Source organism: Chelon labrosus (assembly GCF_963514085.1).
Source record: "Chelon labrosus genome assembly, chromosome: 5".
In the NCBI taxonomy this organism is placed as follows: domain Eukaryota; kingdom Metazoa; phylum Chordata; class Actinopteri; order Mugiliformes; family Mugilidae; genus Chelon; species Chelon labrosus.
This window is the reverse complement of record NC_140341.1, coordinates 31,286,752-31,312,597: the sequence shown is the minus strand read 5'-3', so window position 1 is coordinate 31,312,597 and position 25,846 is coordinate 31,286,752. Positions and strand designations below refer to the sequence as shown.

The following is a 25,846-nucleotide window of genomic DNA, read 5'->3' as shown; positions in this document are numbered from 1 at the left end:
CTTTTTCAACTCAAATTGTTTATTTGTTCTATGCTTTCATTTCCGAGTGCAATGAGACACTAAACTGAATAATTTTCATTAAAAAACTGGAAAAAGTGTGGTGTTCTAAAACTTTTGACCGGTAGTGTGTATATATATATATAACTTTTTAACCTTAGGCCTCACCTTTCTTTTACCTCTAAGACAAACTAAAGAAAATGAGCCTTCACTGACTTGTGGTCATTTTCTTGTCAGTTCTGTCCTTGGGAGCTCACTGCAGCTCTACAAGCTGTGGACAGTGTAACCTTTCTATGAATGCCAGAAGATTTTCTGGTGGATATGTTCAGTGTACTCAGGTCAATCTGCAGTGTGTTGTATATTCACATCCACTCTGGCTCATGTCAGTAGAGGGGCCCAGGAGAAACACAGCCTGTACTGTGAAGTCAATTTATTATTATTATTATTATTATTATTATTATTATTATTATTATTATTATCAGCGACAGAACTTTATATATTATTGTCGGAGTAATAGTTTTATAGTCGTAATAGTAGTAGGCTAGTAGTAGATTTATTCTGAAAGTGGAGTTGTTCCCTTTTAGGACCTGGCGGAAGTCTTTGTGTGATCCCCTACAGGTCACTCTCCTCTTCTCCTCACTTTTCCGTTCAGCTGTACCGGCGGAGTGCTGCACCGGCGTTGGACCAGGAGAGCTGTGAACACTCTTTTAAAAAAAAATAAAAATAAAAAAAAAAACTCGCCCCCCGCACCCCCACCCCCACCACATTTCCTGACCAGTCCATGTAGATTGGGAAAGCTGCATGGAAGCGAAAGAAGAGATGAAGATGAGGTACTGTCTTGTGCTTTAATTTCGACTTTTCGCAGCTTTCAGTGAGGCGGCGAAGTTCTCAGTGTGATTGCTTGCTACGTCTTTAGGTGTTCTTCATGGCTGGAGGGCCTTGTCTGCTGCGTCCTGATCCTCCTGTGCGCAGCTCCATCGTCAGGTAAGAAAGTCATGGCTTTAACGGCGTGCTCATGCATTTAAAATACTTTGCTTTTAGGTGACTTGAGTTTCGAAGTAATCCATTTGAATTGTTAACACTTAGTTTATTTAGTTCTGAAGCTAAAATTGGTTTCACTTTGAATGCGTAAAATGGTCGGATACTCACAGTGGCAGAAATGTCTTTTATGAGTCTACTCAATTTTATCTGCTCAATTTTAATATCAGGTCAAGGGAATATTCTAGTTCATGCATGTATATGAGCAGTCTCGTTTATACTGTAACCAGTAAGAGCAATATTTCTTTGGTTATTTTATGACACAAATCTGCAGAAACCTGCAGGAACACTTATGTCAGTTGTGATTAATAGTGTTGGGCATGATGTTTGCTCACTGTTGTCTTCTCTTGGCTTGCATGGCATTTGTAGTGTGCTTTGTTAAAAATACTCTACATCAGCCTTTTTGCCACAAACTAGTAGACTTGCTTTTCAGCTACAAAGCTGTGATGACACATTATGATTTGGGGATAAAATGCAGCAGTTGTCTGTAATAGTTGGGCAGTACTGTTTTTTCTCAAGTCCAAAGACTGCAACTCTTTCTGAATACATGTATTCCTTCTTTGTTTGTCTGGCTCTGTATCAGACCAGTGACTGATGCTTGCCATGTCTTCATCTCACTTCTCAAAGAGGGTTTTATTTTCTTTCCCTCTTGTGTAATGACCAGTTAGTTGACATGGAATGATTCTGAACTTGTATCTAAGCAACTGTTATTATGTCAGTGGAGTTAAAGAATAAGAAGACAATGGAGCAGTTCTTAGTTGAGAATGGTATTAAAGGACTGTAAGGGCCACAGAATAAAGGGACTCTCTTCTGTTCCTGAATAATTTATCATTGTCCTACATTTCATTTAGTAGATTCAGTTGGAGAAGTGTGTAGCTGTCAAATGATATGGAGAGGAAACTTAGAGGATGGCAATTAATATTTGATTGACCATGATCACTGATGACTAAATACAACAGGCTTGGAGGAAGATTTTGTGTCTCAAATTGACTGTAAAGTACTAACACAATATATCTAGTAATACTAATAGCGCTGTGCGGGTCTAGACTGAAAAGGCCTCTCACTCTGTCTTAAGACCAGTTCTTTGGCCGCCTTCGACATGCTTGAATTAGGTCTGATTCATTCCCATTCCCTGGTTGGGTCAGGCATCCCTATTGTCATGTGATCTTTGACATGCACCCAGCATGGTTTTGCCTGAAGGGAGCAGGACAAAAGTAGGGGGAGGGGAACAGCTGTAAGGCAACACCCCGCTGTGTCTTTTAATGGCTGAATTAGATGCCACATTAAAAATCACAGCTGGCTTGGGGTTTTCTCCTTTTTAGTGCAAAAGCATGACCATGGACAGAGGGACAGGAAAGTAATTTGAAACATTACAATAAAAAACTGACAAATGTAACGGGCTCTTTATATGCTACTCAAGGATAACAAATTTAAATGATGGATTTTTAATCCTTGCATTATTTAGTCACTATTGCTGCAAGCTTTTTGACTGGCATTGCTGACAAGATACTCCATACCTAATACAGTATATTCCAATTAGAAAACAACCACTACACAGCAATGACAGTCAGGGTTCCTGTGGTTTGTTGCCTCTGTTAGGATCATCGATCACTCTTAATATATGGGCCGACTGTGCACAGATTCTGTTGACCCAGTGAACCTTGTGATGGCTAATCCCCGAATTTTGTAGTCACTAAACCTACTTATGCATAAACAACCATTCTGGGAGTATCCCATAGCCATGAGCACTGGAGGTTCAATCTCACATGTGTTTAGTTATGTTGTGTCAGCCCCCTGCATTTGGATAGTTAATCAAACCTCTGCTAAGTAGATTTTTCATGTCTCTGACTGTGGGAGTTTGTGCCTCATTGTAAGCATGCATTTGAGGAAGAGGTTGTGAGTAGGGGTCATTCCAAAAGTCAAGTGGATGTCTGAATATCCTGACTCTGGAGATTGACACTTCCTTTACACATTAATACTCTTGCACATGCAGTATGAGTCAGAGGTATCAGATGCTTTATCAATAAACTGAATGCATACGTAGTTGTTTTTGTTTCCCATAAAACTGTCTAAACACTGTTTATAACTGTAATTCAAATGGACTTGTTTGTCTCTATAAAGAGACTTTTTGTTTTTTGTCGATTTCTGTCTTTTAATGCAACAGTCTGGGACAAGAAGTTTCTTGACATGAGATCCATATTTTCTAAGGAGACTGAAAGGGAAATCTAGGTGTGGTGTAGGTTTGGTGTGATTTACTTTAGAGTCAATGTGTTTTTGTAAGAAACTCATGGTGGTCACATCCTGCTTTTGAGTGCCTAACTCAGCCCATCTGGATCCTGTATTGAATCCGAAGATGTGTGTGTGTGTGTGTTTGTGTGTGTGTGTGTGTATATATATATATATAGAATCCCTCCTGCCACAAGAAACATAGAAACATATTGAACTAGCGCCCCCTACAGCCCGATTTTCATGGCATGATTGTACACAACCATATTATAATGACGGTTGCTAAGTTTCATAAGGACTGGGTGAATACTTCAAAATTTATAGGCCTTAAAGTCATATGAAATGTTTCCGTGTCACCTGTAGCACCCCCTTTAGACGTTATGTAACACAACTTGATGGGCGTCTACACAATATTTTACAGATTGTGTATGCCAAATTTCATGAAGTAAGCTATTGCAGTTTTTGAGATATTGAAATGTTGCTTTTGTAGCGCCCCCTAGAGACCAAGGGTCACAAAAGTTGGGTTGCTTGTACAGATTCGTATTATTATCAATGATCTGAAGTTTGATTAAGTTTGGGTATATACTTCACAAAATATTAGCTTTTGAGTTATACTGTTGCACGCCATAAAAATTAAGTAGCCATTCACTTTGTAATCAATAACCCTGCTAAAGTTCTTTTGAGAACTTTTCATTATCTTTGTCCATAAATGACACATGCCAAGTTTGGTGAGAACTGGATGAACCGGCTAGGAGGAGTTGATTTTGCTTTGAGGTGCAATTCTTTCAAAATGGCGGAAAAAAATGGCAGGTGGAAATGGCCGTGGCGTAGTCCATTAGAACCAGTGCTATCTAAGGAATCAGAGAGAGAAATTTTGTTTCTAGGGCACACGGTTCTCTAGCCTGGCTGACGCGACTGCACATCTCAATGAGATGCTGGTCTGGAAACTACGTGTTTATTTTCTCGTATTTGAGGCGTGGTTTTACAAATGCCTAGAGCCGTTTATTGGGCGCTACGAATGTCTATCAAATGCGCCTGGTAATTCCCATGCTGCCTTGCGCGCGGATTCATAGCCAAAGCCTGTTGATAGCAGAGCAAACACATCCTTCTTGGCAGTGAAGTCTTTCAACGCCAAACGTTGCTCTTTTTTTTAAATAAACTTGCGTTCTAAGCTACTTAAAACACTGTCTAAGGCTGCATCAAACGGTAACGTTAGGTCCGCTGCCATGTTGGATTAACACACTACAAGCTTCGGTGTCGCGCATTGACGTCGTCATCGTCTTGCTGCCCCCCCCCCCGTTCTGTGATTGGTTCCCTATCTCAGGAGAAAATATGGGCGATGGTTTCCAGACTGCTTTTGCAGCGAGAATGAAATCGCGCGCAAAGCAGTATGGGAACACCCAGGCTAACGGTTCTCGAGATATGAGGCAAAACGTAAATTGGCTTATTATAGCACCACCTAGCTGCAGGCATGTGTATTTACACCTTGGCAAAGTGACATGCTAGTACTTCTACCAAGTTACCAGGTTTGATGCCTTTCATCCTGGAGTTTGCCCTGGGCAGAAAAAGAGAATGGACACCTAAGAATCGCAATAAAATCAATAGGGATCCTGCAACTTCTTTGCATGGACCCCTAAATTAGAGTGCCGTTTGTCGTGATCTGTATCTGTCAAGAAAAGGTTTTCCACAGTTTTGAACTTTTCAGTAACTTTTATAATCACTCTTTTGTTCATAATCTGTTTAAATTTCTCATATTTTTCTGCCACATATATTTCTGGCTCAGTAGATAGAGAGGGTTGCCCACGAACCAGGGGGTTAGAGGTTTTATCCCCGGAATGTGACACATGCTGAAGTGTCCTTGAGCAAGACACCGTTGCCCCCAGTGCATGGCACTGGTGTGTGAATGTGTGTGTGCTTGTGTGAGAGAATGGGTAGATGTGTCTGTCAATGTAAAGGTGTAAAGCGCTTTGAGTACTAATAGGTAGAAAAAACAGGGCCATTTACCATTTAAACTTAGATAATACAATGGAGCAGGACTTAAGCCAGCAAATGGATGCACATGCATTAGGTCCATAACGTATTGAGTTCATTACTGTTATTATGTTTCAGTTTGAAAAGGATGATCAGCCATTCCAAGTCTGTTGTAATGTTAATTTTATCCATGATTATCCTTATTTTAGAGTAATTGTTAACATTCAAATTCAGATTTTTCATTTGTATATGTTGCGCTGGTTTGTTTGCATCAGAGCCAACCTGCAGAATGGATCAAATAAAACATGTCAAATCAAAAGTATTACTGAGGCGATCCTTTTAGATCAGATATTCAAATAACAGAAATTGTGATGCATGTGATCTTATATGAGTCTGATATTGGTTGTGTAAACAGTAGTTTTCCTAAAATTGCCATATGTAAAGTAATACAGCGGTAAGGCTTTGCTCAGTATTCATTATCCCCTATGATCTTTCTTTTGAATGTTGCTGACAGCTGTTATTTGGATTTTTATGTGCTCCCACCACTCAGTTTCAGGTGCACTCAGCTGTTCTCTCATGCTGTCCCTGATGTTAAAACGCTGGGTTGACAGCGGCAAAATACAGAGCAACACCGTAATTACTGTTTATGTTCCAAGAGAAGAGGATCTGTAGGGCCACTTGTTCTGTACACCCAATTATCTCCAGCACTAATGGCACACTAAGTGTCCTCTTACCTATTAGTGCCTCTTTCCTGTTTCGGACATAGCCCTCACTTATTTGCTTGTCTTTCCCAGCCATATTCCAGGCAACAGTTAGTGGAAGGTTTGAAGGTCTGCAAATTACAGGTGTCTGCAGTATATATATGCAGGTTTTGTATTAAAGATCTAAACAGACAAAAAGACTTTCAAATATCAAAGAGAAGCTTATTTGTTTAATTATACATATTCAAAGAAACTCTTTCTTGATTCATTTTAGTAAAAATAATTTTAACTGAATTGTACATGTATTTACATGCTGTAAGAAGACTGCTGCGCCTTCTTCGTCTATTGATTTCATTAGTTCTGTTACAGGAGATGGAGCATGTTGGAGCATGTTGCCAAGCAGCTTCAGTTAAATTCAATTCAGTTGCAGATGTTGTACTTTTGACCACCTAAACTATCCTGGCAAATGCCATTCAGCCTCTTTAGATTCCATTTCAAGCCAGGCTTACTCCAAGCGGTCAGTTTGTCAGCACTGCCGGCTGTAGCCTGGATGAAAACTGGTTTCCATGGCCACCAGGTGCAGATTTTTCCACCACAAAGCCGTATTTGGCTGTCGCAGAAGAAACTGGATCCATATACCTGGCACTTTGTCCCGGTCTCCAGCTTTGGGTAGTGTTCACTGGTCTTCCCTGACAACCTGCCTAACACAGAGAGGTATGAAACTAGAGACCCCCACTCCACCCATTTACTTTCTCTTGTCCTAAGAAATCTAAACCATCAGCTTTACACTCTCTATGATTGAGGACTGTTTAAGAGTGACTAAGACTATATGGCTGCTCTGTGTCTACAGTTACACTATTATATGGTACTTTGCAGATTTAAATATCATATAAGAATATTTTAACTGTCAGATGTGAACACTATTAACACAAGCCACAGCTCGGACCCAATATGTTTTTTTAGTGAATGAATAAACCATTCAGCATTTCACGAGCCCCCTCTCTGGAATGCCATTGTGTATTTTGAACCTCACTTTGCTGTTATATCCCTCTTTTTACTCTCCACGTCTTCTTATCTCCCGATTGACTCTCATGATTTGCAGACTGCTTTTCAAGACATCCTTAAATTCCACTCATTCACCCATCCTTCAAGAGCTGCAATTTCTGTAGGCACCTTTGTTTTTTACCCTCTCACAAATCTCACACCATGGGGGTGTGAACTGAGGAGAATCCCATAGGACAGGGAGATTATCATCAAGTCTAGGGCTCCTGTGACAAAAGGGGGATTTGAGTCCTTTATCACTGTCCCTTACTTTGATATGAGTCCAGAAGTTGGACTTTATATGAGGTATGGAATTCAAGGACATATCCTGTCCTTACTGTACCTGTCAGAAATAGAAAAAATAGACATTCCACGTGTGCTTGGTATTAGGAAGTAAGATAACACACAAGGAATAATAACAGCTTCTGCTACCATCTGTTAAGTCTGCCAATAGTTTCTCCACAATCCAGCCTCATAAATGTGTGTTCTCTTTGAAGTTAAGTGCCTCTGAACGCCAGTTCGAGAGACTCTTATTGTCAACATCCCTTTACACACTGTATATACAGTACATCAGGGCTGGACTGTATAATGAGGCAGAACCACTAGGCTGTTATTTGATCATGTACTGAGCCTGGATTTTTACTGAGAGTGAATGCCTCGATTGCTTAGAACTTGGAAGTTGCTAATTGTTGCGTGAATCATAAGCTTGTAGACAAGAAAGAGTGACCTCTATTCACTCTGTGGTTGTCATGGGCCAGGTGGCACTCTGCCATCCACTGAGAGGCTTAGAGACTTAGGGTGTATTCACACCTGCCTTGTTTAGTTCGATTAAAACGAACTCAAGTTCGTTTCCTTGCTTGGTTCGGACCTTTTTGACTGGTGTGAATACAATCACTCGAACTCTGGTGCGGACCAAACAAGCGGACCGAGACCCAGCTGAGGAGGTGGTCTCGGAGCGGTTCCTACCGAACCCTGGTGCGGTTCCTTTATGGTGTGAAAGCAGCCCGACCTCGATCCGACCCAAGTTGCAAAAATCTACCTTTTTGGATTTGACGAGCTCCCGTAGTTTTCGCGCATCTATCAAGAAGCGTCTGTGTGTCTGTCTGTCTGTGGCACGCATATGTCGCGAACCGTTGGCCCGATTGATTTGAAACTGGGCAGGTGTCTCGCTACGGGCACGGAGATGTGCACTGCTAAGTTTGACGTTGTTTGGATAAGAAATGTAAAATATATCGGTAAAATAGGTTTTCTCCGCTCTAATATTTCCAGTTGCCTGATGACAGTTCTAAATTATTGCGCTGGCTCAAACGCTAGATGGTAACCATGGCAACGGAGACTCAACGTTATTTTACAGTTTACAGACAAAACATGAGTGATTTGATCATCTATCTATAAATCAAGAATTTCTTTTAACTTATTTGGTGAGTTTGTGTCTGTCTGTCTGTCTGTGGCACGCTGATTTGAAACTGGGCAGGTGTCTTTGTGGGGAGGAGACATGGGTCACGACAATGGTCACAACTGAAAAATCTTCTTCAGCTCCCACTATAGGAATACATACTTCCGACGGGCACTGCACTAGTTATGGGAAATGTAGGATAGCCCAGTGACACACACAACAGAGAGAGACACGTGAAGCAAACAAAGGCAGGTAGGTTAGGTAGAGATGAGCCGTGGCTTAACCGAGCTCTGAGGAGACACGCTGCCTCCTAGATATCTGGGCAGATGTCCAGATATCTCAAATGCTGGAGAAAACACATAAAAACGCAGAAGTATATAAGATTTTTAGTAAACAAATGAGAGAGAGGGGATTCCAGCGCTCAGTTTATAAACCATATTGCTAGCATAACAAGTAGACCTACAGTACGCAAAGTCTCCATTGTAGCCTATTTACGTGGGACATTTGGCTTCCTTCTTTACCCCGCCTATACGTTTACCAGCCAATGGCTGAACGACCTTAGCACATGTGTTTTTGTTTATAAATTCTGGTCCGGTTGCAATTAATCACAGTGTGAAAGCGAACCGCACTAAAAAAAAAAAAAGAAAAAACAAATTGGTCCGGACCAAAGCAAGTGAACTAACGGACCTTCCTGGTGTGAATACGCCCTTAGGGTGTATTCACACCTGCCTTGTTTAGTTCGATTAAAACGAACTCAAGTTCGTTTCCTTGCTTGGTTCGGACCTTTTTGACTGGTGTGAATACAATCACTCGAACTCTGGTGCGGACCAAACAAGCGGACCGAGACCCAGCTGAGGAGGTGGTCTCGGAGCGGTTCCTACCGAACCCTGGTGCGGTTCCTTTATGGTGTGAAAGCAGCCCGACCTCGATCCGACCCAAGTTGCAAAAATCTACCTTTTTGGATTTGACGAGCTCCCGTAGTTTCCCGTAGTTTTCGCGCATTATGGGAAATGTAGGATAGCCCAGTGACACACACAACAGAGAGAGGCACGTGAAGCAAACAAACGCAGGTAGGTTAGGTAGAGATGAGCCGTTGCAAAATAACGAGCATGATATGGTTAAACTCATGTTGCATCAAACGGTCTTGACGCTCGAGCACAAGCTGTAAGTTTATAAACCATATTGCTAGCATAATAACAAGTAGACCTACAGTACGCAAAGTCTCCATTGTAGCCTATTTACGTGGGACATTTGGCTTCCTTCTTTACCCCGCCTATACGTTTACCAGCCAATGGCTGAACGACCTTAGCACATGTGTTTTTGTTTATAAATTCTGGTCCGGTTGCAATTAATCACAGTGTGAAAGCGAACCGCACTAAAAAAAAAAAAAGAAAAAAAAAATTGGTCCGGACCAAAGCAAGTGAACTAACGGACCTTCCTGGTGTGAATACGCCCTTAGACTTAGACAAACTTTATTGATCCACAAGGGAAATTGCTTTAAAAGGTGGTCCCCTGACCGGGAATCGAACCCGGGCCGCGGCGGTGATGGTGCCGAATCTTAACCACTACACCACCAGGGAGCTTCAGTTATCTATTTTCAAGAGAAGATAAAGGCCAACCGTGGGGATGTTAAATATTTAGAGGTCCAGTGAAAGATTTGCCAGGCTGTTCGTCTGTCGAGGCAGTAGCATTATCGGTTTGGGGGGGACAGTCTGGAAGTTCTGCAAATTCCCTTCCTTATTGACCACTTGACTGGCTGAAACATCTCATGAAACTCAGTTTAATGTTCAGCAGAGAACGGATGTTAAAACAAGAACAGAAGGTAAGAATGTGAGAGGACACAATATTCAGACGTAACATACAGTGTGCCTCCAGGTGCAATGTAGTTGACTAATTTCTTCTGGCAATGAAAGAGGTGTTTTGGATGTCTGGTCTAATGGAACATGTCAGTGATAATCAATCCAGCTGTCAACACAGGCTATATAATAGGTCATATTTCACTCATGCCATGTGTGCAGATTTTATATTTCAAGTCTATTTTAGTACCTTTTAATTTCAGAAACAATGATTGCAATTGAACTGAACTGAAACTGAACAAAAATCAGTCCTGTACCTGAATACATCCTGGATTGCTAATGAACTACAAAGGCTGTGTAGACCATGTGTACTAAGTTACAGTTGTAATTCGAGTCACTGCACATCATGGGGAAAATAACTAGTGCTAAGAACCTCAACTGGCGACCTCAACTTATCATCTCATGTACTCTCATGTACTCCTTTTTTGTATCCTAATTTTGTCTCACGTTGATTCAGCTCATCTCCTGTTGCATAATTTCTTAAAAACTCTAAATAATTATTAAGATGTCTGTGTTCAGTAGCAATTCATAACCCAGCCATACCTGACAGCTGACTGTTTGCTGGGTGTGTGTGGGCCTTTAATCAGGCACACACTGTTTTCAGTTTTTTATTTTTCTTCTCTTTCTCTTTGTGAAGCTCTGATAGCATTATAAGGTTATGGTAAGGTATGAATATCTTTAGGTAAGTGCTAGTGTAGGTTTTTGGTTTGGCATTGATCATGTATGTATGTATCATGTACCACATATTCATTCAATTTCAAACAGCTTTTGTGCATCTGCACTGAATCTGCATGTTACCGGTTGCTTGTCCAAATAGCACACAGAAGTTTACATTGGATGAGAGGTGCAGTGTCTTCCCACTCATTTGGGTGCCAGTTATCAAGAACCAGGAATGCCTACACTCAAATAGTAATGAGTCATAAATCTCTGCATTGGTGTCAAAGAATTCTTCAGTACTCTTTAGCTGGTTCACTGAGTTCACTTGTCTCAGCTCAGGTTGGTGCACCAAATCCTTATCACGTGGATTATAACATGCCTATGCTTGGCTTAGACTAAAATAGACGGAGACTATGACCTGTATGCTGTTTGTGCTGAAATGGCTGTGGGCTGGGGGCATTGGTGGCACCATAGACCCTGGTCTGTACTGCACTAATTGAGGGCCTTGCTATTATCTTGTTGATGAAAGCCCTCTTTGTCCTACTTACTCTCTTCATCTACTGTATCCAATGGGGCCTCTGATATTGCCATAGGAATAATATCATTCCCTTCCAGCCATTGACTCTATTCATTACGGGGGATTAAAGCGTCAGTTAAAGGTGTAGTATAAGATACCTAGCATTATTCACTGAGGGGCGTTTGTAGGTGTTGCGCCTTTAAAGCTAAAAGTTTGTGCCCCTGTCAACACCTTTCCAAGAGGATGAGACTTTGCCTTTTGGGGACTGGAGAGGATAATCTGAGTGAAATGTTAAAGTCTGTGCTTCTCATTAATCTGTGAATTAAATGTAATTGGTGCTCCGCAGTCAAGCAACAATGATTAGAATTGAAGAGTGAGTTGTGGCTCCCAGCTATGAGCTTCTTTCAAATGTGGTGACAACCTTGAGCAGTAATTAAATCCATGCAGAGTCCACTTAAAATCATTTTACCTTTTGCCCATTGGGTATCCAAGTGCAGAAGTACACATACCTTTCCTTTTAACTCATTTGTTTTAAATGTTGACTGTGACATTTGTATCCTTCTCCTTCAAATGTCAAGGTCTATGGTTCCCTCCCAAGCACAGTGGAAGCTTTGGGACAAAAAATCATAGTTGGATTTACTGTCAAAGTATTGATCTGCATAGCTCCACTTGAGCAGGTTAAAAAAATGCTGAGAGGATGTGTATATACATTTGCACCTCTGCCAGCATTTTAAGTTGCTTTGAAAATTATAGACTTGTGCAGACAAGTAGAATCTGAACATTCATCGTCTATACGAGGAAATCATTGATTGGGATAAAGGGTTAAAGAGTTGTTGAAATGGCACAATTTAGTCAAAGCCTCCTGCTTGCATTTTTAAAAAGGATCAGGTATCTGTTTCACAGAAAAGTTGTCCTTATAATTTAGAGTTTTTAATTTTAATCTTGAATGCATTCAGAAATTACATAGCTGTCCTAACACACTGTAGTTTAACCCTTTATACACAACCTAAACTCCGTCAAGTTGGTTCAGAACTCACCACTATTCCGTATAGACTTGGACTTAAATAAACTTTATTGATCCACAAGGGGAATTGCTTAGTCACAGTACCTTAGTTGCACATGAAAAAAAAAAAAAACACTCTTAAGAACTACAAATAAAATAAAAATTAACTCAAATGAAATACCTACCGGTCAAAAGTTTTAGAACACCACACTTTTTCCAGTTTTTTTACTGAAAATTATTCAGTTTAGTGTCTCATTACACTCTGAAATGAAAGCATAGAACAAACAAGCAATTTGAGTTGAAAAAGAAATCATGGAATCAATTTATAGACCAAAATGTATTCTAAACGTTTGACTCATCAAAGTAGCCACCTTTGGGAGATATAACAGCTGAACACACTCGTGGCATCTTTCTACAATAGAAATCAAATATTCTTCAGAAAGTTCTTCCCAAGTCTGCTGCAGAAGTTCCCATAAATGTGTGGCACTTGTCGGTTGCTTGGCTTTCACTCTTCTGTCCAGAAGAGTGCCTCTCACTCTGTACCAGTCACCGACCCTGGATCCAGCAAAACAGCCCCAGACCATCACACTTCCTCCTCCATGTTTGACAGTTGATGTCACACACTGTGGAACCATCCTCTCGCCTGCTCGACGGCGTACAAAGATCCTGCGTGATGACGAATTTTGATTCATCAGCCCATAATACCTTCTTCCAGTCTGGCAGTGTTTCATGGCCCAGGCGAGCCTCTTTGTCTTATTCTGACATCTTAGCAATGGCTTTCTTGTTGCAACTCGTCCTGTCAAACGTGCAGCTCGAAGTTTTCTCTTCACAGTTGAAACTGAGACTTGCTTACTACAACCACTATTAAGCTGTGCTTGAAGCTGTTGTCCTGTGAGCCGCCTATCACGCAAGCTGTTGACTCTCAGAAACTTGTCCTCTGATTCAGTTGTGGCTTTGGGTCTGCCAGACCTCTTCCTGTCAGAGTTTCCCCCAGTTTCTGAGTGCCTTTTGATGGTGAAGAAAGCTGTACTCACTGATGGTCTGTCTCTCTTCCATTGTTAATTGCCTTTTTCTTGCCATTTTTGTAGCAACACACTACTTTCTGCAGTACAATACTGTTCACCTGATGCTCATGAGGGTCTGGTACCACAGTGTGTTCCAACACTGCTTTTATGCAGACAGAGGGGGTTGTAAGTAACCAAGAAAAGTTGGAAGACCTTTAGGAATTAGTAGCACCGGCTTTCAAGGCTGATTCAACCTTCATTGCTGCAGAACAGTTTTAAACTGTTAACCCACTTCGTGTTCCCTGAAAGATCCCTTTTTGTGTAATTCTGAAATGTACATTATTTTTCAGTTTTGGGTAATCAAACCTTTTTTTATTAACCTCTGGCTGTTCAGTACTTACCTTTGTATCATTTCAAGCTATTCATTGGAGTTGCACGACTTGAATTGCAATAAACAACTGGAAAAATTAGGGTGTTCTAAAACTTTTGACCCGTAGTGTATATAAGTAAAATATAGTAGAATAAAATAAAAATATTATAAAAACATGTACAGAATTAGCATATGAACAAATGTGCAAGCAATAGAGATGGAAGACTATATATTATATACATAGGAATGATAGTAAGGTGCAATAGTGTCCATTTACGTGAATAACATGTTGTAACAGTAACAGTTGTCTGTTACAGAAAGGTGAGTTGTTGTACAGCTGGACTGAGAATGGTATGAAAGAAGTCCTGTAGCGTTCAGTGTGGGAACGGAGCTGGATCAGTCTGTTGGAGAATGAGCTCCGCTGCCCCTCTATAGTCTGGAGTAGTGAATGAGATGGGTTGTCTATGATGGAGAGCAGTTTGTCCAGTGTCCTCCTGTCCCTCACTGAGACAAACGTCTCCAACTTACTGCCAATAACATGGCCAGCCAACAATACCATAGAAATATCAATTTCTGCCAGTTTTGAGCAATGCAAAAGTATATTCATTCATTCATTCATTCATCTTCTGTACCCGCTTATTTCTGTTAAGGATCGCCGGGGTCTGCTGGAGCCTATCCCAGCTGTCATCGGGCGAGAGGCGGGGGTACACCCTGGACAGGTCGCCAGTCCATCGCAGTGCGAATGTATAATAAAATCTAATCCTTACTATAAATCAAATGCTTATGAAAGTCATTTGTTTAGTGTTCTTACGTTATATTTCTGTCCAACTATTAGCTGAGTATCAGTGTGCCTGATAAATATTCATGATCTTTCATGACAAACCTTTTCACTGTTAAAGATAAAATCAAGCATGCGAGCACTGTCTGCTTTTCTCTGATTTTTCATTTGAAAATTATTTGCACAACCATCCCAAGATGCAGGCCTCGACATGGACAGAGCTGGTGATCTAGGCTTCTTGATGTTTGAGTTCTTGTTTTAAGTCTGTCAAGGTGATGAAAACCAAGCTATTTGGGCCAAACCTGGGAGGAGTCAATGTTGCAAGTTAACTGTTCAGTTTTAAAAATATTTCTGGTGTGTAACATACCTAACTGTGTAAACTAAGGAGCATCAAGCCTTGAATTTTCAGTTGGGAATCATTGCATCAAGGTTGTTAGATGGTCAGTCAATAAATTCTCCTGTGTGACTGACAGGAGAATCTTAAGAATGTTGATAGCTTGGGAAATTTGTCTGCATGATAAACCGTAGGGTGGAATCCACAGACCTCATCCCTCTCAGTGCTTGACATTGCTGCGTGTACTTGTGTGAACGAGTGGGTAAATGTGACACTGTGACTGTAAAGCGCTTTAAGTACTGATAGGTAGAAGACCATAGGTAGAGCAATGCTCTCCCATTGTAGCAGATAGAATGTCCCTGTCAACATTTTTTGACATTTTCTTGGAAAACTGTAGTACTTGTTATGATACAGTTAAATGTGTAAACCATATGTCTAAACTATGTTAAGCTGTGTTAATTAGTTAAAAATGCATTCTAATTACTTGTTAACATGCTTTCGTAAGTTTAAAATTGTTCATCACTCCCCTTTCGCTCAGTTTCTGTTTGATCCAAAATAAAGCTGCCTGGAAAATGGGTCAAGTGGGAAGACTGGAGAGCTGAGCACACAGTGTGTGAACGCTGTGGTCTGTGGTTTAGAACAGTGTTATGGCAGCAGTTTCTGGTTACATTGCGTACAACTTCTTTTCTTTTCGTTTGTTTAGGAAAGGCTATATGATGCAAGTCAGGTTGGCCTTAGAAAAGTTGCTCCAGTTCTTTGTTTCACCTCCAAAGAGTGCTGATTTGGGTTAACCTTGATTACATCCCCATGTTTAGTACAAGGGGCTACTATACTGAACTCCATTTAGAGGCAAACACCCCTGCTTAGTCATTTTACAGGCTTCATCTTGTTCAAAGTCACTAAAAGACTTGTGGGTGCAGAAGTAAAGTCTCCCTCCAGCTACAAGATACAGACCACAAACAAAGTATTTCTGCATTCCTGATTGCTAATGGGTCTGAATGTTGTTTTACGGAAACTTATCAAATGGAGAATTTACTGTGTATTTGAGAGCAAAGATTAGTTGAAGGTGATGAATTGAGCAGTAAAAAAATTTGAGAATCAGTCACACACTCAGGCATGTTTTCTCATTATTGACTGTAAAGTTACAGAATTTGATGGGTAGTGCCCAGGAGTAACACTGCATTGATGGATGGGTCTTTTAGTCCCCCAGTAGCACCACATGGAAGGCGCTTACATGGTACTGCGGGAACTAATCGCAAGGATCTACGCATATAGCCCACACCGGTGCAAGCCATCAGGGGTCCATGTAAACAAAGTTGCTATTGATTTTGTTGCGATTTTTCTTCTTCTTCTTCTTCTTCTTCTTGTTATTATTATTCTTATAATGATTTCTCTTTTTCTGCGTAGCTAAAGTGTCTGCCCAGGACAAACTGCAAGGGCAAAAGGCATCAAACCTGGTAACTTGGTAGTAAGTCCTAGCATGTCACTTTGCCAAGGTGTAAATACAAATGCCTGCAGCTAGGTGACACTATAATATGCCAATTTACGTTTTGCCTCATATCTCGAGAACCGTTTGCCCTAGAAACAAAATTCGTTCTCCCTCTGATTCCTTAGATAGCACTGGTTCTAATGGACTACGCCACGCCCATTTCCACCTGCCATTTTTTCCTGCCATTTTAAAAAACTTGCACCTCAAAGCAAAATCAACTCCTCCTAGCCCGTTCATCCGATTCTCACCAAACTTGGCATGTATCATTTATGGATAAAGATAATGAAAAGTTCTCAAAAGAACTTTAGCAGGGTTATTGATTACAATGTTAATAGCTAATTAATTTATACGGCTTGGCGCAGTATAACTCCAAAGCTGATATTTTGTGAAGTATATACCCAAACTTAATCAAACTTCATAGCATTGATAATAATATGATTCTGTACAAGCACCCCTACTTTTGTGACCCTTGGTCTCTAGGGGGTGCTACACAAGCAATATTTCAATATCTCAAAAACTGCAATAGTTAACTTTATGAAATTTGGCATACACAATCTGTAAAATATTGTCTACACGCCAAACAAGTTGCGTGACATTACGTCAACAGGGGGCGCTACAGGTGACACAGAAACATTTCAAATGACTTTAAGGCCTATAACTTTTGAAGTATTCACCCAATCCTTATGAAACTTAGCAACCGTCATTATGTTTGCGTACAATAATGGCAAGTTTCGTGCAATTTGGCCTGTAGGGGCCGCTACAACGACTACATGTTTATATCTCACAAACCACCACAGTCACCTGCTTGAAATTTGACAATAATAATCTGTGGATGACTCCTTACAAGCCCACCAAATTTTGTGCAATACAGTCCATAGGGGGCGCTACTGGTGACTTATGCCTCCGCGTCCCACTCGGGGATGACTTTGCCATAGCACGGACCCCTTTATGATCGCTTGCGACCATCTAGTTCAGTGATCCTCACTATTTTTTTCACAAGAGCCACATTGGCAGTGCAAAATCAAAAGGCAAGCCGCTTTTACGACAACATACTAAGTCACCTTTGCAAATGTGCATTTCTACATATAAATTGGACATCCCACAAAAAAGAAATAACACGGCCAATACATTTTCATTTAAGACCGGATTTACTTTAATACTGGGATGAGCGGAAGCTGGCATGCATGTCCTTGACTTTCTTCATGTTGTATTTGTAGTTTGTTGTTGCAATCACCGTGAGGCATTCAAGATGAGCATGGGTCAGTCGGTTTCTCTGTTTCCTCTTGATAGTGTTCATGGTCGAAAATGTTGACTCACAGGTGTATGTGCTCATGAAGAAAGACATCACTTTCTGTGCAAGTGGTTTCAAAGTGGGAAAGTCTGCTTCAGAAACCAAACTCCAGAAGTGGCCAACACCTGCTCTGAGTTCAACTTGGAGAATGTTATTTGTTTGCAGCTCAATTATTTCACTCTCCAGAGCAGCATGATTACCAGGGCAGAGCTGTGTGATGGTTGGCGTGAGGGAGGACACATTCACATGGAAGGGGTTTTCAATAAAATTGAAAATCTCCTTATGTTCAGTCACATCACTGAATCTGTATTCAAACTCACCCTTCAGCTCCTCCAAAACTTCAACAAATCTGCTGTAGCTGAAGTGCTGCTGCAGAGATGGGTCACTTGTGGTTGTTGCTCTGAGTTTAGGGAAGTGGATGAGTTCTCTGTCAGGTATCCACAGAGCAGTTGTTTTGTTTTGGAATGCTCTGACTGCCCTCAGCATGTCACTTGGAAGCTTGTCTCTCCCTTGGAGCTGCAAGTTGAGAGTGTTCAGCTGACAGGTAATGTCAGTAAGGAGGGCCGGCTGTATGATCCAGTTTGGGTCTTTCAGCTCTGGCTGGTGTTTCCCCTTGGTGTCCAAGAAACTGTTGATTTCAGGAAGGAGGCTCAGGAAACGCTCCAGCACCCTTCCACGGGACAACCATCTTACTTCACTGTGCAACACTAAATCGCTGTACTCTGTGTCATAGTCCTGGATTAACTCTCTGAACTGTCTGTGGTGTAGTGCTCTTGAAACAATGTAATTGACCACATGCACAACCCTTTGCATCACATTTTGGAATTCACTGTTTCTGAGCTTTGATACCAGTGCCTCCTGATGGATGATGCAGTGGAAGCTGATGAAATTGGGGATTTCATCTCTTTTTTTCATGAGGCCAACAAGACCCTTCTCTTTGCCTCGCATGCTTGGAGCACCATCAGTACACACACTTGCAAGTTTGGACCAGCTGAGATGATTTTCCTCAAAAAATACTAAAAGTGCATTCAGCGGCGTTTTGAAATGGCGCTCCAAGTTGCTTCGTTTGAAACCGACACGGGTTTGTTTGCATATTAAGCACAGAGGGTTCATGCCATGCAGAACAAATAAGAATTCGTCTGTCCACTTGTCTTGAAATTGTCAGTGCTCATCTTGTATGCTTCGTATTTTTCGTTTCTTGCTGGGTAACGTTACACCTGTCGTTTGTCTGCTCGTCCCCTCTCCGGTGTCTTCGTGCTGATTTTTGTTTGCTGCTTCCTCAGACTCATTTTCCTCATCCATTCCACTATTTGTTACAACACTGTGTGTCTGTCCGTCTGGTTTTTGAGCTCGTTTCTGTCCCTTTTTTATTAAAAACCGGTCCATTTTGTGTTTTACGCTAGCTAGCGGAGCTTACCTCGCCTGCCTGCAAACGTGCGCTGCGGTCAAGTTTTGTAAACAATGCCACATGCACACATTTGAAAAAATGTATTGGCTGTGTTACCACATACAGTGTGTCCCATTTAGAAGTGGCCACTTTCATTCGCGCTTTCCGTGATTCAGCTGCGTGAAATGTATTACAACTTATCGCCACGAGATGGCAGTTTAAGTCCGCTGTAGCATTGCCGGTAAACAGTGGAGCGGATTGCATTCAAAGGCAAGTGGCAGTGTGATACTGTAAGCTACCATGCGAGCCGCCAATTATAGCTTGACGAGCCGCATGTGGCTCGCGAGCCGCGCAATGAGTAACTGTGATCTAGTTTATACTTAGTGTGCTGTGTCTTTTTTGCCAGTCGGGTTAATTTTTGTTTCACTTTCAACTTCCTGCGTCACTTTCAGCAATGCCAACTGAAACGTTTGCCGAATATTTGGCCAAATTCCACCCAAATTTCGCCAAACAGGTGTCATACAAATGTCTGTATCTCTAAACATCCTCAGTTAACATTACAGATTCTTTACTGATCAAAAACAATTCATTTGAAAATTGCGGCGTTGAAGAAGCAGCCGGAAATACTAAAGCAGAAACATGCTACTACCAAGTGGACCAATCACAGCTCTTGTGCTCTGCATCACTGCAACACGTAGTTACATTTCTGGGGAGGTGCACGTCAGCTACGGCATTTGTGTAGTTGTCTGCGTTATTGCCGTAGCCTCTGCATAAACTTAACGCAGAAATCTAAACTGCCTATTACCCTGAGAGTAAGTCAAACCTCCCAATTTCTCACCCTCCAAAGTCCTGCCTCAGGCTCCTGACTGTGTCCCAGGCCAGGACTAAAAACAGTGGGCTACCAAATAATATGCCTGATTGAGACTCGACATATGATATATGGAAGTCAGTAAAGTCAGGAGCGTATGGAGTGCATGAGTGAAGACTGTGTGTAAATGTTGTAGAGTGTTGGACACACACGTAAAAGGGTCAATGACGTGACAGCTAAATATATTGTCCAACTGCATTTTTTCTTGTTAAAAATATTATTTTATAAATCTGAATCATACCATATATATTTAGTTCCTGTCCTCTAGGTGTAACCACATAATTCTTTCCAAAATCATTAGGCATTTACAATTATTTTGTTACTGAAAGTGTAAAAATATCATGTGGTGCGACCGTCCAGTCATGAATCCAGTTTTGGACATTTATTTAAAATGAATCTAAATCTATTCAAATTTATTTTCTGCCCTATTTGGCATATATTCTAAAGTGTTTTGTAACCTCATGTGAAATTACATTGATCTTGTAATGATATTTCCCTCATATTACGCAAGTAAACTTTGTCCAAGTATCATCTGGTGCGACCATGAAGAAACCACCATTTTGGAGCTTTTATTTTGAAAGCTACCCCAAGACAAGAAGTTCTATCAGATGCCACATTTGCAAAGGACCCACAGAAGCAGCTAGCAGGTTTGTAACTCTCTCCCATCTTTTAAAAACAAAAACTTTTTAAATGGCTCGTAGATAGTTTCCCAATCTGGATGTCATGTGGTATGACCTCAAAAAGATGATAAATATTGATTTACTTTCACAAATTCATAATTTGATCATAAATATCATTGTAACCCATTGCGAGAAAATAGCTGGATTTGTTTAGGTGTACAATGCTATGCCTGTAAATTCTGATTGAAAGTGAAAATATGTGGTGCGACCAAATATCATGTGGTGCGACTATTGCAGCTAGCTTTCCATGAGTTGTATACATGATTTAAAGGAAGTTTTTGTGTTTTAATGTCATTTTGTATATGTGATAAAAATAGTAAATTGTTATATTATTTTAAAAGATAAAATAGCGCTTTTTCTTCATTTTTTCATGAATTTCAGAGAAAACGCTTTATGTTGAATTCTTGTAGATAATATTGAAAAAAATAAAGAAAAAGTATTTGGAGCATGTCGTTTTGCCATTATGTCTTCATTTTTAACTTTTTTTTAAAAACAATTCTATTTCATTAGATGCCGCTCTCAAGCAAAGTGAAGACTGCGAGCCACAGGCAGCGTGTGAACGCTGACCCTGCAGTGAGGGCAGCGTATCTTGAAAGGAGAAGAGAAAGGTTTGTTGTAAAAGCTGAAAAAGATTAAAACTATAGATTGAAAAGCAACTTAGACTACGTGAAGTTATCTTGGGTGGAGGACATTTAAAATATCATACACATTTTCAGTGAAATATCAATCTGCAGAATCTGAAAAAAGATAAACTGTGTATACTGTAGTTTGACACAATGCTTTGTTTGATGCAATGCAATGATTTGTTTCAGCTACCAGAGAAGAAAGCAGCACCAGAGAAGCTACCAGAGAAGAAAGCTCTCTGTCTGACAGTGAGCTGTCAGACAGAGAGAGGAAGAAGCAGAGTGGGAAATGGAAGGTGGCATCCAGTGCATACAGAGATAGAAAAAAAGATGGCAAATGCAGTGTTAGACCTAACACCTCCATCAATGGAGAACACTCCACCAATTGATGTAGCTGTAACTCCAGAGCCATCAGAAAGTGATGATCCACCACTGAATGAAGGTTTTAGTCCACCAGTGGCTTCCACACCAGAGAGGGTTAAGATTGATAGGAGTACTTCAGAAGAAAAACTGTGCAAAAGACTGCAAAAGGAGAAGAGTTCACTGCAAAAGCAGGTTGTTGAGGAAAAAGCTGGTAGAGTTGAGAAAACAGAAAGATAAATGTCGAAAGAGGGAAAGTAGGTTGATTGGAAGACTAAGTCGAGGCCCACGTGAAAAAAACAAGCAAAGGGGAAGCAAGAAACTATCAGCAGAGAAAAGGCAAGCAGTTGTCAAATTTCTGTCCAGAGACGAAAACAGTAAACCACATCTCCAACATTCATATCAGAATGAGGATGATGGTATGGACAGTTTGATGTCTTCAAGTTTGAGGTTTCTGAATTCATCTTGTTCCTTACTGATTTGTGAAATGTTCAGAAAAATATACATGAATGTGCAGTTCACTTCAAAAACAGTGATTTTAAAAGAATGACAATGACATGTGAAAGTTAATGTCTTACCAAAAATGAAATGAAATGAAATGGGTTGAAAATAGATATTTGTCTTCAATATTCAAATGAATAAAATCTGTTTTAAATATATTCCATTCAAATTATTGTATCCTTTTCTATTGTTTTTTAAAAGATATAAGATGGTTTCATCATTTGGTGCGACCACCCATCATGTGGCGCGACCATTAATAGGACTATCTGTAGAAAAATTAAAAAGTGATGCCTTCTTTCTGTGGCAGAAAGTTAATCACTGATGGGGTAAGCTGAAGTTAATGGCATTTTATTTATATTTGCATCATTTTTATGCAATTTACAGGAAAAATAAGCGTGCAAACTACATGCAAATAGGTGACCGCGACTTTATAGGAATGAGGATTATATCAGTATGTATGACAATTCTACAGAAATCCAAATAATTAACTTCTAGACATATCATATTACTAAGAACTTGTGAAAAAATGGTAAATATATTGAATAAATATATATATTTTAAGATGATTTTGACAGTCGCACCACATGACATTTTGAAGGGTAAATACCAATTAATTTACATGAAAAAACACCAAAATATCTTAATTCATTATTTTAACATGTATGCATCTACAGATGACATTGTAAAGCTTTGACCAACTGCAATAGAAATTCATATTTATTGTATTTTAAATTGACCTGTTAAAAAACCTTATCTGTCATTGACCCAAAACCTAAACCTAAGAACAGAACCAAAGGAATGCGTTACATATTTAGAATGAATGTTATGAGTAACTATATTCTGGAACCAAAGACTCTACAACCTTAAACAGTTGAGCTATTTGTATGATTAGCAAGATAATGGAGCCAGAACAGGCACAACAGAGCCAGCACTTCACATTAAAGAAAGAGAAGTGAGAATGCAACATTACTGTGCAGTGCAACCTCTGCTTGCCAGGAACCAACCCCCTTTTAACATTCAAAGATTCCACCTCGAACCTAAAAAAAAGCATCTTGAAGTAAGTTATTTCTTGAATTAGTCAGGGGTAGTTATGAGGGGCCGTTAGGGACTTTATTCAGAATTAGACTCTCACATACACATACATACACATGTCAAACACTCTCACACGTCAAATGCTCTCATATACACGTCAAACCCTCTCTCACACACACATCAAATGCTCTCACACACACAACAAATGCTCTCACATACACATTTCAAAATGCTCACTCTTATATACACATGTCAAATGCTTACACATACACGTATCAACGCTTTCATATACACGTCTCACATACACATGTCAAAACGCTCTCACATACACATGTCAAAAGCTCTGATATATATAAATGTGAAATTTCAGTAAAACTGGAAGCGTTCTCCTCTTCTTTTCTTTCTCCCTGTGAGAAAGAGCAGCACTGAATGTCCTCATCATCCTCTGAGGTGTCAGTAACATGGCAGAGGTCAGGGACATAAAGCTGAAGGAGGACATGCACCCGCTTAGCAGCTTTGCTCTTTCTCATTCCTATAATGCCACTTTTAATCATATTGAGACTTGTACAAGCCTTGTTTAACTACATGTTTACTTTTACATTCCATAGTCTGAAATGTAGTCATCGTTTTATAATAATAAAACATTTTATTTGTGGGCGCCTTTCACACTCAAGGTCACCTTACATAAAACAACAATACATAAAACATCATAAGACTAAAACATACAATGCAATAGCATAAAAGCAGATTAAAGCACATAACAATGAGTGGGTTAGATGGAGTCAGTTATTTTTTTTTTCTGATTAATGATTAATGATTTTCTTGTACTTTCAATAGTCATAATAATAATACACTGGTCAGGTCACCTTACATAAAACAGCAATAATGCTGAGTGCTCTAAAACCCATGTTGGACAGTCGGGCAGGTGGTGCAATACGTTGGGTGGCTGAGGAGGATCTGAGAGTACAGGAGGGTGTGTATAATTGGAGTTAAAAGTTCAGACGCTAGCTATGATGGAGCTTGGTTGTGAAAGGCCTTGAAGGTAAGTAGCGGGATCTTGTATTCATTATTGGCCTTGTTTTTATATAGTGCTTTTCTACCTATTGGTACTCAAAGCGCTTTATAGTCACAGACACATCTATCCATTCGCTCACACAAGCACTCACACATTCACACACCAGTGGCACGCACTGGGAGCAACTGGGGGTTCAGTGCCTTGCTCAAGGATACTTTGGCATGTGTCACATTCTGAGGATTGAACCCCTAACCCTCAAGTTCGTGGACAACCCACTCTACCTACTGAGCCACAGCCGCCCCAATACGTGATTTTATTGGACGCCAGTGGAGCTGCTGAAGAACTGGGTTGATGTGATCCATGGAGGGAGTTCGGGTGATGATACTGCAGCGTTTTGGACTAGTTGAAATATATGGAGACTTTTGAAGGGTAGACCAACAAGAACAGAGTTGCAGTAGTCAATTTGAGAGGTGACGAGGGCATGGACTAGAATAGCGGTGGTGCTCTGTGTTAGGGTTACGGAGTCACGTTGTTGATGTGGGTTTCTAGAGATAGAGTGCTGTCAAGGATGACACCCAGACTTAACGTAAGTAGAGGGAAGTACAGTGGAGTTATTGATGTTTAATAAGAGTTTGTTAACTTTTGCTTAACTGGACTTAGAACCAACGAGGAGGACTTCTGTTTAATTGCTGTTCATTTGTAAGAAGTTGCAAGAGAACCAGTATAATTCCTGTTAGACAGGCCGAGAGGGCAGGGGGTGGAATAGAAGACAAGTAGAGCTGGTTGTCGATTGCGTCGGAGTGTTTAGCTTATGTTCCTTGCCAAGTGGAAGAAGGTGACTGATGAACAGTAGTGGACCCAGCAGGGCTGGGCGATTAATTGAATTTTGATTTCGATTTTGGCTTCCCTCGATCATGAAAAACACTACAGGAGAGCCTTCTGTGTCCTCCCCCTTGGCTCAAAGTCTTCCCATCTGTCCATTCCTCACAGTAGTAAGTAGACTTTTTTCAGGTAGATTTTTAATTGGTGGGAATGGCTAAATGCCTCACACATTCAGAATATGCTGAATGTGTGAAAGTAAAATAGAGGTGGCATCTAATATGATGACAAGTTAAGAAAAAGAAATAAGCACATTGCACATGAGTTTAAATTTACACTTTACATATGTTGTTCAGGTAGAAAAAATTGGTCCGTCAATAAAAACAAAATGTGACAATGTAACTGAAGAATAAATTAGACAAAATGTGGTGGCAGACAAAATCAGCTCTACAGAAGAGACTCACATTTATACACGAAAGAACCACATTATTGTCATGTTTGCAACATTGTTTTTGTTTGTGGTTTGACTTGAGCTCTTGTATTGACTTCTAGTCATGTAGTTACACAGTTATTATATAAATACCCACTGATAGCGATTTGCAGTTAATATATCACCTAAACTCCAAACACCCAAGCAAGGAAGTTTCCCAGTGATGGTGCCAAGGCAAAAGGAGTGCCCAATATGTCGATCGCGATGACCGGTACAAGGCAGTGCGGGTAGATCATGTGCCATTGGAAAAAAGAAATGTTTTAAATGTTACCCTGATCATTTATCTGCTGCATCTCCAAAACAAACAGCAAGACAAATGTTCATCTTTTTGTTTTGTTTTTTCACTTTTTATTGCGATGTGCCCATTCAGCGGCACACATCCACAGCCATGCTTCAATTAAG

The 25,846-nt window shown here is 40.4% G+C and overlaps 1 protein-coding gene across 2 annotated transcripts in view; it reads left to right on the top strand.

The window, feature by feature from the left end:
• Positions 1-724: 724 nt before the first annotated feature.
• col18a1a (collagen type XVIII alpha 1 chain a) overlaps positions 725-25,846 on the top strand; it is a 109,252-nt gene continuing 84,130 nt past the window's right edge. For both annotated transcript variants that reach the window (XM_084544375.1, XM_084544374.1), the window contains exons 1-2: positions 725-827; positions 914-981. In XM_084544375.1, the coding sequence (XP_084400501.1) occupies positions 799-827; positions 914-981 (97 nt within the window). In that variant the 5' untranslated portion in view covers positions 725-798. The remainder of the gene's footprint in view (positions 828-913; positions 982-25,846) is intronic.